The following is an 18,166-nucleotide window of genomic DNA, read 5'->3' as shown; positions in this document are numbered from 1 at the left end:
GTCCAGTCACAGTGAGCAGGGTTAGCTGTATAGTCCAGTCACAGTGAGCAGGGTTAGCTGTACAGCCCAGCAGTCACAGAGAGCAGGGTTAGCTGTATAGTCCAGTCACAGAGAGCAGGGTTAGCTGTATAGTCCAGCAGTCACAGTGAGCAGGGTTAGCTGTATAGTCCAGTCACAGTGAGCAGGGTTAGCTGTATAGTCCAGTCACAGTGAGCAGGGTTAGCTGTATAGTCCAGTCACAGTGAGCAGGGTTAGCTGTACAGTCCAGTCACAGTGAGCAGGGTTAGCTGTACAGTCCAGTCACAGTGAGCAGGGTTAGCTGTACAGCCCAGCAGTCACAGTGAGCAGGGTTAGCTGTACAGCCCAGCAGTCACAGTGAGCAGGGTTAGCTGTACAGCTCAGCAATCACAGAGAGCAGGGTTAGCTGTATAGTCCAGCAGTCACAGTCAGCAGGGTTAGCTGTACAGTCCAGTCACAGTGAGCAGGGTTAGCTGTACAGTCCAGTCACGGTGAGCAGGGTTAGCTATATAGTCCAGTCACGGTGAGCAGGGTTAGCTGTATAGTCCAGTCACAGCGAGCAGGGTTAGCTGTACAGCCCAGCAGTCACAGTGAGCAGGGTTAGCTGTACAGCCCAGCAGTCACAGAGAGCAGGGTTAGCTGTACAGCCCAGCAGTCACAGTGAGCAGGGTTAGCTGTAGAGCCAAGATTAGCTGAAAGCTATATAGATTATACTCCAACTGCTAACCCTTTTTCCTTTTCAGATTTTCAGAGTGGGATAAGTCTGACCTTGTCCTATTAACAGCCTGTACACACACACCACCCTACACTGTCCCTGGATTTCTGCAGACCCTTGTTCATGTGTGCATGCTTATTTTCCTATTAAGAGGCCTATCCCCTTGCTGTAGTGCAGCTTAGTTCTGTTGTTGCTCAGGTTCTGTTGTCGTTCCTCTTGCTGCACAGTAATCAACGCTAGGTGACCTTTTAAATTCATGTGACAGACATAGCCCGGGGGTAATGTCACTTCTGAAGGACGTTTGTACACAGCACCCAAAAGAAGTCCGTTAACCGAACATTTATAATATTGACGGATCAAGACAAAACCTGCCCAAGTCACATTTTCATGTTGGTGAAAACTTCAAGGACAAATATAAAGTGGCTTAGTGGTTATTGCTGGGGGAATTGGGAGGGAGGGAGGCCATACTGCTCAATGGTTATTTCTGGGGGGATGGGAAGGAGGGACGAATTCCCTGAAGGTTTACCATGATGAAGCCTAGGTGAGTTTAATACAGACAGGTATTGCACAGCACAGGGAGCATATTAAAACGATAGCGAACTACATTAAATCCTGCCGATCAGGCTCAACTCTCTGTGTTAACTGGTTCCGGTAGGTTTATTACCTGTTTCTCTCTGTGTTAACTAGTTCCGGTAGGTTTATTAACTGTTTCTCTCTGTGTTAACTGGTTCCGGTAGGTTTATTAACTGTTTCTCTCTGTGTTAACTGGTTCCGGTAGGTTTATTAACTGTTTCTCTCTGTGTTAACTGGTTCCGGTAGGTTTATTAACTGTTTCTCTCTGTGTTAACTGGTTCCGGTAGGTTTATTAACTGTTTCTCTCTGTGTTAACTGGTTCCGGTAGGTTTATTACCTGTTTCTCTCTGTGTTAACTGGTTCCGGTAGGTTTATTAACTGTTTCTCTCTGTGTTAACTGGTTCGGTAGGTTTATTAACTGTTTCTCTCTGTGTTAACTGGTTCGGTAGGTTTATTAACTGTTTCTCTCTGTGTTAACTGGTTCCGGTAGGTTTATTAACTGTTTCTCTCTGTGTTAACTGGTTCCGGTAGGTTTATTAACTGTTTCTCTCTGTGTTAACTGGTTCGGTAGGTTTATTAACTGTTTCTCTCTGTGTTAACTGGTTCCGGTAGGTTTATTAACTGTTTCTCTCTGTGTTAACTGGTTTTCTCTCCCTTTGGTTCTCAGATGCCCCCACCTCCCCCCCTGAACGCTCGGAGCACTTCAAGCCGTGTCGAGACAAGGACCTGGCCTACTGCCTGAACGAGGGAGAGTGCTTTGTCATCGAGACCTTAACAGGCTCGCACAAACACTGCAGGTCAGTTCATATCTCTGAGTCACTCAGACTTTGACATCCACCCCCCCCCATCTCTCTCGGACTTGCACAAACACTGTAGGTCAGTTAATCTCTCTGTCACTCAGACATCAACACCTACCCCCCTAATCTCTCTCAGGCTCCCACAAAGAGCTGAACAGTCTCCCCTGAGTCACTCAGAACTAAACAAGCTCGCATAAGCCCTGCAGGATGCTGTCTGGGGAGGGAGGGAGCTCTACCATGTGGATGATGCAGTGAGTTCACATACAGTTTAATAGTAACAAACACTGACACACAGGTCAATGTAGACAAGCAATGCCACTTAAAGTGCTAGTGATTAAAAAAAAGATTTTCCTTAACTGCTCTTCAGTCCAGTACAAAAACACCGTTCCTGGTTTTTTAACCCCTCCGTACTGCTTCTCATGGTGACGCAAGATGTCAACACTAATTGTGTCCCAACAGTCTGTCAATATTCCAATAGCATCAATCGACGTTTTAACACACAAGTGTGTGAGCAGGGAAAATATTCCAAGGTTACCTGCAAACCGTCCACCAGATAAAAAGAGAACTGTCTGTTATCATGTGGTACTGTCATCTTGAATCTGCTCTGGAGATAACCTGCATGAAATACTGACCATGCCATCCTGGGATCTAAACCCAGTACAGATGTGCAAATCATGCATGCAACAAAACCACAGCTGCTTGTGTTATGAAACAAGTACAAAACAATGTGAGCTTAACCCAGCAATGCATTCTTATAGTTTTCTTTTCCTTATTTAGGTTTTGGCAGCAGTTTCCTTGAAGTTGTAAAACACAGTAGCCCTTCACACATTGACTGTTTTTAATGTTTTATTTTACACTGTAAACACACGGCCTAGGTGTGAAATATCTGACAGCACAAGTCGAAGTGATCTGATCTATAAGGTGTGAGGATGGCACGCTCCTGTTAACTGCACATTGCAGTGCCCTCAGTTCATAATGCAATCCTGTCTAGTTGACTCTTCCTGAGATGCTGACACCACAGCATGTACTCATGCTGGGAGTAATCATTTTATGCAGACAAATCAGTTTTCAACTCTCCTGTCAACATTAGCTATGTTACCAATGGGTCCCCGTTTTCTCGTGTTCTTTTTTGGTCCTTTGCTTGTATTTTCTACTTTGTTATGGAATGTGCAGATATCTCAAGTGGAACGCTATCAATCAAAAGTTGCTGCTGGAGTCCTGGTACCTAATCACTTCATGCATTGTGATTCAAACTCCAATGATCTAGCTGCAATCGGACAATGCAACCAAAGGCAAAGGTACCAGGGAGGAAGCAGCGGTTTATCTAATCTGATGTTGTTCCAGCTAAGCAATCAGCAAGTTCCTGATCGATTCCACACTCATCAGACCCTTATTGTGAAGGGCTGGAATCTGAATCCTCTGCTCATTCCCAGCAGACTGATTGAAACATGCAGCTTTGTAATTTGATGGGAAGGGATTACCAGCACATGTCAACTGGTCTTACTGGTTTAACAGGTAAATGAACAAACTCCCTAGAGATCAGTGATGACCTCTGCTGGGACCAGCCAGCTCAATGCTGCTGCCACGTTTTTACTCAACCTATTTCTTTAGCATTGTCTCTTTACAGTAAACTGCTGAAAAAACCTTCTACTCAGGTCATCTTTCTCCTGGAAAAATGCATTTTTAAAGGAGTGCAAATGGATTTATCCAAGCCTGTACTGAGTTTGTTTTATAACCAGTAAGAAAGAAACCAGTGAATTAACAGCCACCAGATCCCCAGAACAGTACTGAGTTCTCTATACTAGACTGTATTGAATTAGCTGGCTCTCAGATCCCCAGTACAGTACTGAGTTCTCTAGACTGTGTTGAATTAGCTGGCTCAGATCCCCAGCACAGTATTGAGTTCCCTATACTAGACTGTATTGAATTAGCTGGCTCTCAGATCCCCAGTACAGTACTGAGTTCTCTAGACTGTATTGAATTAGCTGGCTCTCAGATCCCCAGTACAGTACTGAGTTCTCTATACTAGACTGTATTGAATTAGCTGGCTCTCAGATCCCCAGTACAGTACTGAGTTCTCTAGACTGTATTGAATTAGCTGGCTCAGATCCCCAGGACAGTACCGAGTTTTCTATACTAGACTGTGTTAAATTAGCTTGTTTCAGATCCCAAGCACTGAGTTCTCTACCCTTATGCAAGTTTACAATAGTATTTTTGCATTTTTACCATGCTTTTTCCATGCATTAACCATAATTTACCCAGGTTTACTATGTTAATACATTTTACCATACTTCATTATTCTTTACATTGCTTTGCTATGCTTTACTATGCTTTATTACACTTTGCTTTTACTGTGGTAAACTTTTATAAGGCTATTCTGTACTGTCTTGAACGGTCCGCTGTCAACGAATGTTGGGTGCAGATGTGTTTGAATGAGAGTGCTGTGGAAGAGTCTGCAAGATCAGTAACACTTTGCAGGTGAGTTGGTATGCAGCACCATAGCAACACCATGGCAACCTACCTGCAGAATGTTCTTCAGCAGACCGGAGAAATTCTGATAAGCCCAGTGGAATATAGGCTCCTGTCAGATTTATGTAGATGAGATGGTTTAAAAACAGATTCATGGATACAGTATTCCCATACACAGCTAGTGAATGCTGATGTTCCAGTGGCTTAAGCTGCTGTACCCATTGATTACTTATTGATCTTATTATCGATCAACACCCATGTTATTGATTCTGTATTAGTGCCTTCATGTCTTGAGTTGTGGGTTGTGTTGAAGTGCTATGTGGAGAATAGGTCTGTTTGCATTGCACTGGACCCTGCTAACGAGGCTGCCCCTACATCACAGATCACTGCAGTAGGATACTGTGCTAGAAACACAGCCCAGTGTACTGAAGCAGCCTCAGTTTCAAGGATCTATGGATCTGTACAACAGTGGAAGGAGGCTTTGTTCTTTGTAAGTGTTAAATGACAACTACTGTTTCATCAACTCCTTTTCCTGTCTGTCAGAGGGGGAGACAGCCATAAGCCAAAAGGGTCGCTGCACAGATGCTGTAGACGAGAGACTGACGAGATGCACGCACCCTTCCCTTGGTTAAAGTGGTCCTGTCCCGATGATGTCAGATGATACGGGTTCCAGTTACACATAAAGTGTGGACTGCTGGCCTCTCGACACCTAACAGTGAAATACCCCACAGCCCCACACTACTCTAGCTTGTTTAGGTATTCCCCCCCCCAAAAACATTCTCGGCATTTCTAATCAATGCTTCACTTTCAAGTCGGGCGGTTTGATGTGCTAATGAGATGCAAATGTATGTAAATGAGGTTGCTTTCTGATAAACTTCTCATGGAGTTTAAAAACCCCAGCTACTGTATGCTCACTTGTGTAATAAAGTTGTGTCCCACACGCCAGTGTGCGTTACACTGGTCTCCAGCATAGCCTACATGTGCATGCTTTCATTCTGCCACCAGTGTTGGTTTGCTGGCAGGCCTGAATAAAGAGCTTCTAATGTAGACAAAGCGCTCTGTTTAAAAAATAAAAAATCTAGGGATGATTTTTTTTTTTTCTATTGAGGCCCTCGTTTGTATTTGAGGCAGTGAACACAAAGCAGGAATAATGGAAATGAATTCACACCGCGCCAGTGATTATGTCACGTAAAAATTATTAGCCAATTTAGGTTAGTGTTGAGAGAAACACTAACCTAAGAGCCATTATCTTTGCCAATTGCACTGTTTCCAGGGGCTGAGACGCAGAGAGGGAAGGGGCTGAGACGCAGACAGGGAAGGGGCTGAGACGCAGACAGGGAAGGGGCTGAGACGCAGACAGGGAAGGGGCTGAGACGCAGACAGGGAAGGGGCTGAGACGCAGACAGGGAAGGGGCTGAGACGCAGAGAGGGAAGGGGCTGAGACGCAGACAGGGAAGGGGCTGAGACGCAGACAGGGAAGGGGCTGAGACGCAGAGAGGGAAGGGGCTGAGACGCAGACAGGGAAGGGGCTGAGACGCAGACAGGGAAGGGGCTGAGACGCAGACAGGGAAGGGGCTGAGACGCAGACAGGGAAGGGGCTGAGACGCAGACAGGGAAGGGGCTGAGACGCAGACAGGGAAGGGGCTGAGACGCAGACAGGGAAGGGGCTGAGACGCAGAGAGGGAAGGGGCTGAGACGCAGACAGGGAAGGGGCTGAGACGCAGACAGGGAAGGGGCTGAGACGCAGACAGGGAAGGGGCTGAGACGCAGACAGGGAAGGGGCTGAGACGCAGACAGGGAAGGGGCTGAGACGCAGACAGGGAAGGGGCTGGGAGCAGCCTGAGGGTATTGTGTACAATATATACCAGTTCATTGCTGCTGCTGCAGAGGATACACTAGCAATCTTTACATTGACCTTCATCCTGCTGGAGAGGGCACAGTCTGTCACTCTATCTGGGTTTGAATAGCACTGTCACAAAGGTATAGGGGCACTATGGGTACAGAGCCACCTGTCATAACACTGTCAATAGGGTGTACACCATGGGACCGATTCACCTGTAATACCACTGTCAATAGGGTGTACACCATGGGACTGATTCACCTGCCATAGCACTGTCAATAGGGTGCAGGGCCGTGGGCAGCCAGGACGGCGCTGTCTGTTCTGGTGGGAAGAGTGAAAGTGTGTTTAAAATTCTGGATGAAATACAATGGCAGCCATTGCCAGTTTTACTTTTACTGAAATCACAAAAACGAGTTGTTTTTTTTCAAAGAGAATGAAATCTAATATCAGGACATAAGCATAATTGAACCATCAGTGAGGTTCTGAGCAGCGCAGGTATTATTACATATTGAGCATTTCTTTAATAACCCTGTCTCTGAGCATTACCCTGAGCCCTGAGGACGCCATTAATTTGACATGGAATAATGACAAACATGTCAATCCGCTCACTAGCGCATCAATCATAGGCTAACACCAAGCACACTGCTGTCTGCATGTTCAACAGCAAACAGCAACACAGCTCCTAGACTAATGATGGGAATGACATCACAATACAGATCCTAGTCTCTGCACAAAGGAGAATGACATCACAGTACAGATCCTAGTCTCTGCACAAAGGAGAATGACATCACAATACAGATCCTTGGCTCTATACAAAGAAGAATGACATCACAATGCAGATCCTTGGCTCTATACAAAGAAGAATGACATCACAGTACAGATCCTTGGCTCTATACAAAGGAGAATGGCATCACAACACAGATTCTAGACTCTGCAAAGATTCTAGACTGCAAAAAGGAGGGGAGTGACATCACAATACAGCTCCTAGACTCTCCCTGTCCCTCTTCTCTCCTCAGGACAGCCGTGCTGCGGATTTTCAGAGCCAACCTGAACTGAACTGCATAGAAACTGCACTGCTTTCCCAGCCTTTGGGCCAGGCAGCATTCCGCTCACATGGCTCTTACCATCAACACACAAACTATGTGTATTATGTATTTTTTAAACTCTGATTTATTTTGTCATTCTTCTGGACTGATCAATTAAGGGAAGTACTGAATAACTGGAGTGTTTTTTCATCTGGAGATACTACTGGATAATCCCCTTTTCTCTTTCTCTACCTCTCTCTCTTCCTTCAGTCTTTCACCTCTCTCCCTCTACCTGTCTTCTTGTTGTCTGGAAGAGGGCTTCCTCACTTGTGTGGAAGGTGACATTACTTTGTCTGTCAGCCCCCTCAGATTCACACCGATCAGCTTTCTCACTTTCCAGTTCCATGCTCTCATCTGTGGAGAAAAAGCACATAGAAACCTGACTGGAGGTTTACCGCTTAGAAAAACAACAAGCAATTTATATTTAGTGAGTAACAACCTGAGCCACGTGCCCTCTGTAGGATGTTAGGTAGTTTAGACTGATGGCCTAGTATCGGAAGGTCAGAATTACAGACCGGACCCTCCTTTGTCCATCATACACGGTTATGACATCAAATCGTTTGATTTTATTTTAGATTTCTTTTCTGAAAGCTTCTCAGACTCTGTTGTCAGCTGGGAATTGAAAACAACCCTGTGCTGCTATTTTTTATACATTTTCTTTGTTCAGTCTATATTAACAACTGACATTCTTCATATTCATAGAGAACCTGCATCTCGGGCCTCAGTGAGCTGTATATCAGATGCAGTGTTGGAGTGAGGGTGCCGGGCAGAGAGGTGTGGGGAATGGTGCCTATCCTCAGTGACATTCAAACCAGATGGTATTTTATTTATATATCCTCATTTGGTACATCCTCAGCTGATCAGAGAACAGGATTACTCCCCAGATGTTAATGGAATATGCCGTGTTACTGTTTTTTCTCACTGCAGTGGAGCAGGAGAGCCAGCTAGTTAAAGTAAGGAGAGCTTCTGCCTCTTCTGTCTCCGCTCTGCTTCAGCCGGAACAGCCCTCGTATATCAGCAGAGTGCGAGAGAATAGCTTTAATTTAAATGTCATACAAGTGACCAGCTTTACTGTTTCTTAATGATAAGAAGGTTAGGACAGTAAATTAATGTTAGCTGGTGAGGGCCAGCTGGCTGCGTGCAATCCCTACTCTGGAGTTCAGCTTGGCAGGGCAGCTCAAAACTGCGATACTGAGATTCAGCCAAGAGGAACCTTTCAAATGAGCTGCCGTTCCTGAAATACAGTCCCAACCTCAACCACTCAGTAACAGACAGGGCAAATAATTACAGAGCAGAGAAACTAGAATAACCAAAGCACAATACAGGGGTTATATCTTCACTGCACACATCAGCTCTGCAACTGTGTAGGGCTTGTACCACTGGAACAATATCTATGCAGCCTGTTACTCTGTCCTTGCTTCCCCTAAACTGCTATTAAAAACAGAGCATGTCAGAGAGCCAAAGGCTGTGAGGGAAACTAGTTCTTCACAACAGAAACTGATTGAAAGGTTTGATCTTGAGAGGACAATTCCAAAAACATTAAAATAACAATGTAAGAGAGTGGAGAGAGAGAAGAGCGAGAGAGACAGATAGGGAGAGGGTGAGAGAGGGAAGCTGGCTGAGATTCCTTGTAGTGTAGCCGCCAGCTGTCTGAAATTGAATCTCAGAGATATGCAACAAATCCATTTGACATCGCTGCGATCAACAGGCAAGGCTAATTTAACATTCACGCAATCCCCTCCAGTGGTACCCTGTCTCCGCTATCAAATTCTCCCTCTCGCACACTCATTATAGCGTTCGCTCTCATTTAACTTTTGCTTTCTATAATTACGACTCTGCTTCGCTTCCGACGCTGACTAACATCACTACAGTGGTCACAAATCCACAAAACATCACATGGAGAAATATGATCTAACGAGCTTTAAATACCAGAGGCCATTTTTAAATAAAACACTTATGTTTCACAAGGGAGTGGCAGGATTAATCCAGCCAGCTCCCTTCGGCAGCATCCTATAGCTTCTCTGCAACATTAGAATCTCTGCTCCGTCAGCTCCTTCGTCCTTTTGGAGCTGCAGAAGCTCCGATGGCCAATCAAGTGCGTCCCAGACTGTAGTAAAAGGATAAGAAAATAAAAGTGCGACTGTGCTTGACCGGTCCGTGGCTCCAGCGGCCAGCTCCCGTTCTCAATTGTCTCTTCCTGGTTCCAGTTTCGCCCCCAGTCCCCCCACTGTCTGTCTGTCACTAATTTTTTTTTTTTTTTTTTTTTTAAACTAGTACAGCAGTTTATATCTGTGTTTTTTTTTGTTTGTTTTTTTTGTTTTTGTTTTTTTTGTTTTTGTTTTTTTAGTTTCAGTTTACAGCTTTCATATTAATTGTAGCTTAATGCACTTATTTTTTGTCTAATTACAGTTAATTTAATTAGTTATCCATACACAACGTATTAAACGCCTTGTTGTGTGTTATCCCTTACAGTGGCTCTCAAAAGTATTTTCACCCCCACATTTTATTGTGTTACAACATGGAATCAAAATGGATTTAATTATGGAGTTTTTGCCACTGATCAGCACAAAAAAAGTCCATAATGTCAAAGTGAAAAGTACAATCTACAAATTGTTCTAAATTAAATTACAAATATAAAACAGAAAATAACTGATTGCATAAGTATTCACCCCCTTTGCTATGACACACCTAAATAAGCTCTGGTGCGACCAATTGTCTTTAGAAGTCAGTACGGTACAAGACTGTACAAACACTCAAAATAAAAAAATAAAAATAAAACACAATACAACAACCTATAAATCAAAGGTGCCACGAAAATGGCAGGCCTTGCAGCTTCTCCGTTCTCAGCGATCGCTATGTTTTTATACTGACGCTCCTCTGAGACACGCCCATCTGCCTGCTGGAACAGCTGATTGCTCAGCTGCTTGGATTGTGATGATTGTGTCATCACAATCCAATAATTCTATTAATTGATTTACACAAATCCATATTTACAACAATGAATCTCAAATACAATACACATAGTTGCCCATGTGCAGGGCTACCACCTGGTCACAAGGAAATACAACCTGGCTCACTTCTTCTGGTGCTACAGGATCAGTGACAGTGATTGAACAAGCTCTTCTTGTTGGGTCACTTCCTCTTCCTCTTTTCAACAGTCTCATCTAGCACATTGTTAATTGCTTTTAGTGGGTTGTACTTTTTTTCTTAGGAGCCTCCTCTTCTTCCTGAACCTTCACATGCATGCAAACTTCAGCCAGCTGTTCCAGTGTTAACTGCCTCAGACTATCACTTACTAGATCTTGCAGTCTTTCCACCTCCGTGGCGTCTTGGCAACGACAGACCTCACTCAGTAGCTTGCGTTTCAAATTCAGATTCATCTTGTGGTAGAATTATTATACTCCTCATTTGTCCTTACTTGAGTATAATTTCTCCTCGCTAAATTATGTTGCACTTCTGAAGAATGAGACAGAGGCCCACTTCTGGTACAGCATATTTATTAATGTTTCTGAAAATAAATACAAGTTACACTTTTGTTTTGAGTTGCTGCATCGTTTTGCTATGGCGTCATTATTTTTTTCTGTTCACCATAGTACTGATGCAATTCCATGCCACTATTCCTGACACCTACTGGCCAAAGCTAAATACTGCAAGTTTAGCATTTTTCAAGCAAAACAAATGTCAACTGACCATTAAATTACTTTTATGGGGGTATCAGTGTTTTATAGCCAACTGTTCCACATATACAAATCAGTGAATAAATCAAAACTCAAAATGCGCGTAATAAATAAATAATAAAATAACATGATTGAATCAATAAAGTACAATCAAAAATAATAGTGCAATCTCAACCCTGCACATTACCTGAGAATCGTTCTGCACATTTACAGCACTGTCCCTTAAATAAATAACACAGAAAAGGGATTTTAAATTGCTGTATTTAAATGTTTAATCCAGTTTAACCTTGGACAATAAAGCCTTGGAGCACTGTCTGTTTTAAAATGCTCCATCATTATTTAATTATTCAGGCCATCCAGAGAGCAGGAGAGAGGGAAGGAGGAAGCAGAAGGGGAGAAAAAGGGATGAAAGAAGAGTGGGGGAAAGAGTGGTCGGGCGGTGGGAGAGAGGTTTTTTAGACTTTTTTAATGGGCTAGTGGATGTGTTTAAAAGGTTTTAAATTCAGTGGAAAAGACTTATTTCAACAAGCTTTCAACTCACTCCCATTGGACAAGTAAGTAATAGAAAGGTCTGTCTGAACTTTGGTGTCTGTGCCTGGAGCCCAAGGTTCAATCCTGGCACTGGCTCACTATGGTTTGTAGGAGGCTGACATTGTTTTATTATATTACATGCCTAGTACCTATGAAAGCATCAAAAGTTATATTGCACAGTTTGACGTCAGTCATATCATATTGTTCTGAAGTCTAGACAGTGCAACCTGAATTTCTCTGTATATGTCTAATGTGCAAGAGTAGCAGAGGTTTGAGGAGGTGATAATTATAACAATCACACCAATTACACTGCTGACAGAGACAATTAGAATAATAATAAAAATAATCAGATTCCTGCACATTGTTAGGCACTTGCTAACAAAGAGGCAATTAACCAATTTCAGATTTGTATACTGCAGGCGCTGTTAACCCCTTATGAGCAGATACTGGGTATCTGGTATGGCTAGACTGCAGTATAGTGTTGTATGGTATCTAATAAAGGTCATCTCTTGAAGGGCTAGTATCCCTGAAATAGTATCCCTGAGATCATTAAAGAATTAGCTAATTAGATGAATGTGTTTCATTTGCTTAGCCAATCTGCCCAAGCCCCAAAGCCCAAGGGTCGCTCCTGGCTGGCTCTAATATTTGTCAAATAATTCAATAATTTACTAATTCATTAACAACACTTTGATGTTACTAAACAGTCAAGCCACTCAGGGAAAAAAAACTCACTGCCCAATTTTAGGAATGCCCAGCTTTCTGAGACCTGAGCATATCACAAGCCAAGAAGAAGTGCTGAGAAGGCCTGATGCTTTCTGACTTTGCTGATGGGGGGTAAGCAGTGTATCATTAGACTGGTTTATCAGCTCTTTGAAGTTTCAGTAGGGTGTTAGAGCAATGCAGCTGAAAGCCTAATAAACAGAGTAATGTAACAGCTCAGCACGGCCTGGCAATAAAGTTAGCTTTAATCATTTTAAAACAACGTTCTTTTTTTTAGCCATAGGGAGCCAATTCCTGGAAGAATAAACAGTAAAGAAAATAAAAAAGGGGAAATCACAGCAGCAGCCTATTGACAGCAGTGCTTTCTATGAAACTAAAATGTTGCGAGTAAGATTGCCTGTACTTGCTTTGAAATCTGCCTCACCTTTCTGGATACATTTGTTGGTACAGTAATTTTGCCTTCTCCGTGATCAGCACGCCACTTATAGGAGGGCCTATCCGGTTGCGTTGCACGCATGCTTGAGTTTGTAAATTTGGGGTTTGTAACTGGGGTTCTACTGCAGTGCATCATGTAGGAGACGTCACAAGCCATTCATGTTGGATGATCGCGTGGGTGTTCCTGATTGTGAGAGTTAAGGATTTGTCTTGTACATTTATCAAAAAGTGTGAGAATTTGTAGTTTATGCCTAAATGGTTATGTGGTTGTATTGTGTACAAAGTAAAAGCTACAAAAGAGGTAGCTGTAACCTGCACATCTGGTATTAAGTGTCACAAGGTACTGTCTCTAAAGATAGAGGAAACAGGCTTTGAAGTAATGAAGCATCTCTAAAGTAAAATAAGGGATGACAGTAGACATAGAGAGTTCAGAAGAAAAATGAAAGAGGAAACAATTCACAGCATTGGACTTTTTAAACATCCAAGAGATAGGAGGACTGGCCAGACTAACTGAAAAGAGGAGTTTATCTCTGTCTCTCATTCTCTTTCTCCTCCTTCTCTCCCCCTTTCCTTTCTCTCCCCCTTTCCATTTCATCTCTCTCCTGTAAGGTACCACGAGGTAGGGAATGCAGTGTGTGTGTGTGTGTGTGTGTCACAGTGCCTCTGTTCGGTCTGGGTAATAGCTACCTGCTGAGCTTCGTGTCCTTGAGCTCTGAGCAGTGACCGCGTTTCCATGACAACCGCAGCGCCCTGCGCTAATGAGCTGACACCAGAGAGAGACTGGTGGGAGGGGCAGCGAGCTTCAAACAGAAACCAGATCAATTATTAAATAAAAACACATGCATACTGACTCTCTTCTCTCCTCTCCGCTCCCCTCTCCTTCTCACTCCGTCTTCCCACTACCCTCACAGCTCTTCCCAATTCCCTCTCTCAGTCTCAGTTCAGTTTATTTCAAGCCTGGACTGGTGGGATATACAATATACCTATCATATCCCCTTGATCACATAAATTGAGAGCACCCTTTCTCTTAGAAGGAGAGGGAGGGAGCAGTTCAGTCTCCATGACACAAGCCTGCCCTGTACTGAAGGGAGCACCCTTTCTCTTAAGGGGTGAGGGATGGAGCAGTTCAGACTCCATGCTTACATGTGTCTGTGTATAGGGTTCACAGGCCTCCCCTAATCACAGAAACATGGAAGGGGGCGGGGAATTCAGAGGTGCGCAGTCTGATTGCAGCCAGACCACTGGTGTGAGTTTGAACCACAACCCATTGAACTACAGCCCAGCAAGTCAAGGAATCGGGATGTTCATATTTTTTAAGGCACCGCTCTTCTCATGCTCTGTTGTGGATTATAATAAAGCAAGCTTCTACAGGAACAGAAACCCTGGCTTTCAGATCCGTAATGAGAGTGCTTTCACAGCAGCATTACAAAGTGAATTCAGAGCAAGCGCTGTCTGCTTCATTTGGTGTCAGTGAGATTGTAATTCTACTATTACTGAGGATGAGCTCAGTGTTGGGTTTGCTTGTGTGTGGATCTCAATGGGACCCTTACTGGCAAAATAATAGAAAATTGAATTGAATCTAGTACAATCCAATTTAGCTGAGACTAGTATATATATTTTTGTTTCAGTCATATATATATATATATATATATATATATATATATATATATATATATATATATATATATTTAGAAAAAAAAAACACATTTATTCAAAAATATGCAGTGCGCAATTGTAAATGAAACATTAGCAACAGTACCAGGCAGGAGTTATAATAACATTCCTAATGCAGAATAATTTCATATGAAAAATGTGTGTGCTTACCCTATTTACAGTGCAATTTAAATATCTCTACCAGACTGATGTATATGTGTAGTATGAAGACAGTAATACATATCAAGTGAGTTGCATTTGAATAAATTGATTCTTTAAGCAAAGGTCATTTTTTAATCCTGTTATAACTGTAATAGGCTATTGATTCAATTCAGTCTCAACTCTTACAATGCTTGGGGCGCCTCTCTCCTCTTTATTTTTCTCCCTTCTTCTCTCTCTCAACCCCATGAAAGCAGCACAGCAGCACACCCCAGCACAATGTGCTGCCTCTTGATCAATGATCATCAGCAGCAACAATATAAATCCAACCAGATAAAATGCGCTTTGGCCAGCCGAAGTTAAAACAGAAGCTAAATCAATAGAGATGCTTGAAGCCTTCCAGGGTGATCCAGGTGTTGCACAAGATCCCTGCTGTCTGACAGGGATTGTGTGCATAGCTGTTTATTTGTGTGGGTAAATGTGCCTGTGCACGTGGGAGGGGTGGTTGGATCGTAGCCTCATATGAAGCTGTTTGCTCCAGCAGTATGGCCAGGCTGGAGCAGTGTTTGGTATTAAAGCATAGGGTATTAGGTGATTTGACCAGTGGACGGGGCTGGAGCAGTGTTTGGTGAGTGCTGGTTTGTAATTGGAGGGGAGGTGTAGTTATCAGCATGGCACACAGCCCAGCCCCAGAGCTCCTTGAGCAGCTGTTCTGCACTAAACTACAGTGTTACTGTGTTTGTGTGCTCATGTGCCCAGGTGTCTGTGCATAGTAGCACGTATGTGTGTTTGTTTTTGTCTGCCTATGCCTGAATGTCTCTGTGCCTGTGTTTGCATTTGTGGGTCTGTGTGCAGGTGTGTGTGTGTGTGTCTGTGTACCTTTATGTCTCTGTGAGGCTGTGTGTGGTACTGTGTGCCTGCATGCACATATTCACAGTCTATTGTGTACTGACTCTGCAACAGACAGGATGCCTGCTGTGTGGAAGTAGCTGTGTCTGTGGGAGCGCTTCACGCTGTCAGCCCAGATAAAGGCAAACAAAAAAAACTTGTAGTTGTCTTTAGTTTGTCATTGAAAAATGTTTTTGTTTCTCATTTTACATTTTGTATTTATTTATTTTTATACTTGATAAACGCCCTAGAATCTTCTGTCTCTTGCATGTGTGTTTAAATCCCAAACACCGTCAGGCAGGCTTCGTCAAGAACACTAATCCTGGTTTAAAAAATAATTTAAAAAATAAAGCTGGTTTATCTTATCTTGTTGCATGTGCACAAGTTTTCCTTATTTTTGCATAAAGGCAAAAAGAAAATGTTGCTGAGGTGCAATTGGTAGCAATCACTTGGTTTTCTTGCCAGTTTTATTCCTCTCTAAAATTGGTGCCGACGCTGTACTGGGGCAAAGCACATGTAAAAGTGTTTGTGAAGACTGTTGCAATATATTCCTCTAGGGAGAAGCAGTCTTTTTTCCTTATGTAAGACTGTACAAAACCGTCTCATGCCTCCTTCAGTGTAATGAGAGAGAGAGAGAGAGAGAGAGAGAGAGAGAGAGAGAGAGAGAGAGAGAGAGAGAGAGAGAACAGTGTTTGTCATTTTTAAGGAATGGAACGGTATTGCGATAATCTGTAAATCTTGCAATACTGCGCAGGTAGTGCATAGATAACTTCTTCAGCACTCTCAGGCTGTTTGTTTATCATTTTGCAGAAATAGAGTTAATTAAGGATAGGGCCCTAAGTCAAGCAGACAATTGTTTAATCTAACGCTTTTGCCAGTGGAATGATCGTTAGTGTTCCTAGATCTCCTGGTGGCTGTGCCTCCGATACTGAGTGAGCGTAGAAGGGTGTGGGCGTCGCTGCCATGCTCCAGTGACATCGCCTCCCTCACGTATCTCCCCCTCGCACTGCTGAGGACTTTAATCGTCTCTCCGCTCCCGAGTTATGACATCTAAAATTGTATCCTCGGGGGGCTGCAAAAAACACAGAATAAATTTAAGTTCCAGATCAATAAAGCCAGCCCCCTCACTTCCAATTCCATCGACGTATGTACTTATATTAATTCCTGTATTTCATGAGCATGGATCATTTGAATCCTTCAGCAGCAGTCAGGTGGAATGTATGGAAAGCAATATAATACCCATCATTATTATTAGGGTTCTTATTTTCTCTCCCATGCTGTGCCTGGGAGGCACACTGAGCTGCTGTCACGATGCTTCTTTGATTCAAATAACACTGGGCTCAGCTCCCAATCCGTCTGTACCCTAGTGCTCAGATATGGTTTTTTAGTTCATTTAATTAAGCTGCCTTCATCCCAACACAGGAATGTAGGCCCTGTACTCGCCTCCCAATAATTACAATCCGCTGTCATGGAGGTGCTATCATTTCTGCTCTGGGAATTCTGGGAAAGAGGTCGGACTTTCTTTCTCTCAAACCTCATTTCAACTCAATTTAAATACCTTCACTGCCGAGACAAGGTCTAAAAGTATTGTTCAGGGTCAGCAGAAAGAACTGAGACGAGGGGTCAAGAGGCACCTGCTCTGAATTATGAGTGTGCACAGCATTCAGCTACCCCCCACAATAGCATAATACTAGCAGCAGAAAGAAACACTTATACAGTTGTAGTCAAAGGTTTACATACCCCAATGCAAATGTTATATTTCTAGAAAAATCTTTTGTAGCAAAAGTTTTGCTCTTGTGGATGAGGAAAAAAAATTACAAGAAATAGATTTATTTTAGCAATTTTTTTTGCAAAACTCCAAAAAATGCTAATTCAAAAGAATTCATACCATGACAAGGAAAATTAAATTAATAGCTAGCTGAGGCACCTTTAGCAATAATAACTTCTTTTAAACAATTAGAATATTTGTCAATGAGTTTTTGTCGTGATTCTTTAGTGATTTTTGGCCATTCTTCCATGCACAATTGTTCCGGTTCATTCACATTCCAAGGACTTCTCTTGTGCACAGCCTTCATCAATACAAACCAAAGATTCTCAATCGGATTTAGATCAGGACTTTGACTGGGCCATTCCAGAACCTTGATTTTATTCTTCTTTAACCATTCTGAAGTGGATTCTGATGTGTGTTTTGGATCATTGTCATGTTGGAACGTCCAGTTGCGCTTTAAACCAAGTTTTGTAGCGGAGGATTTCAGATGATTGGCCAATATCTTTTGGTATGCTATGGAATCCATTTTACCATGTATTGGAACTAAATTTCCTGTGCCATTAGAGGAAAAACAGCCCCATAGAAGGATATTACCACCTCCATGCTTGACAGTTGGTATGCCTCACCAGACTTTCTCCAAACGTAACGACTATCAGCATGACCAAATAGAAATCATATCCATCATTCAAATTCCATTTTGCAAACTTGTGGCGTTTTCCTAAGAGTTACTTTTTTCTTGGCCTGCGACCATTGAGACCTCCACCATGCAATACTCGCCCTGTGGTTGAAATGGAAGCGCCAGTCACACTTGCAACCAGTTCACTTTGAATATCTTAGG

The 18,166-nt window shown here is 43.0% G+C and overlaps 1 protein-coding gene across 1 annotated transcript in view; it reads left to right on the top strand.

The window, feature by feature from the left end:
* The window catches only part of LOC121321428 (pro-neuregulin-3, membrane-bound isoform-like), a 123,494-nt gene that overhangs the window by 83,578 nt on the left and 21,750 nt on the right, over positions 1-18,166 (top strand). Inside the window, exon 2 of the mRNA XM_041260371.1 lies at positions 1,974-2,103. Within this exon, the coding sequence (XP_041116305.1) occupies positions 1,974-2,103 (130 nt within the window). The remainder of the gene's footprint in view (positions 1-1,973; positions 2,104-18,166) is intronic.

The sequence above is a fragment of the Polyodon spathula genome, chromosome 10, assembly GCF_017654505.1.
Source record: "Polyodon spathula isolate WHYD16114869_AA chromosome 10, ASM1765450v1, whole genome shotgun sequence".
Classification (NCBI taxonomy): Eukaryota; Metazoa; Chordata; class Actinopteri; order Acipenseriformes; family Polyodontidae; genus Polyodon; species Polyodon spathula.
The sequence above is the reverse complement of the archived record's forward strand: the minus strand, read 5'-3'. Positions and strand labels throughout refer to the sequence as shown.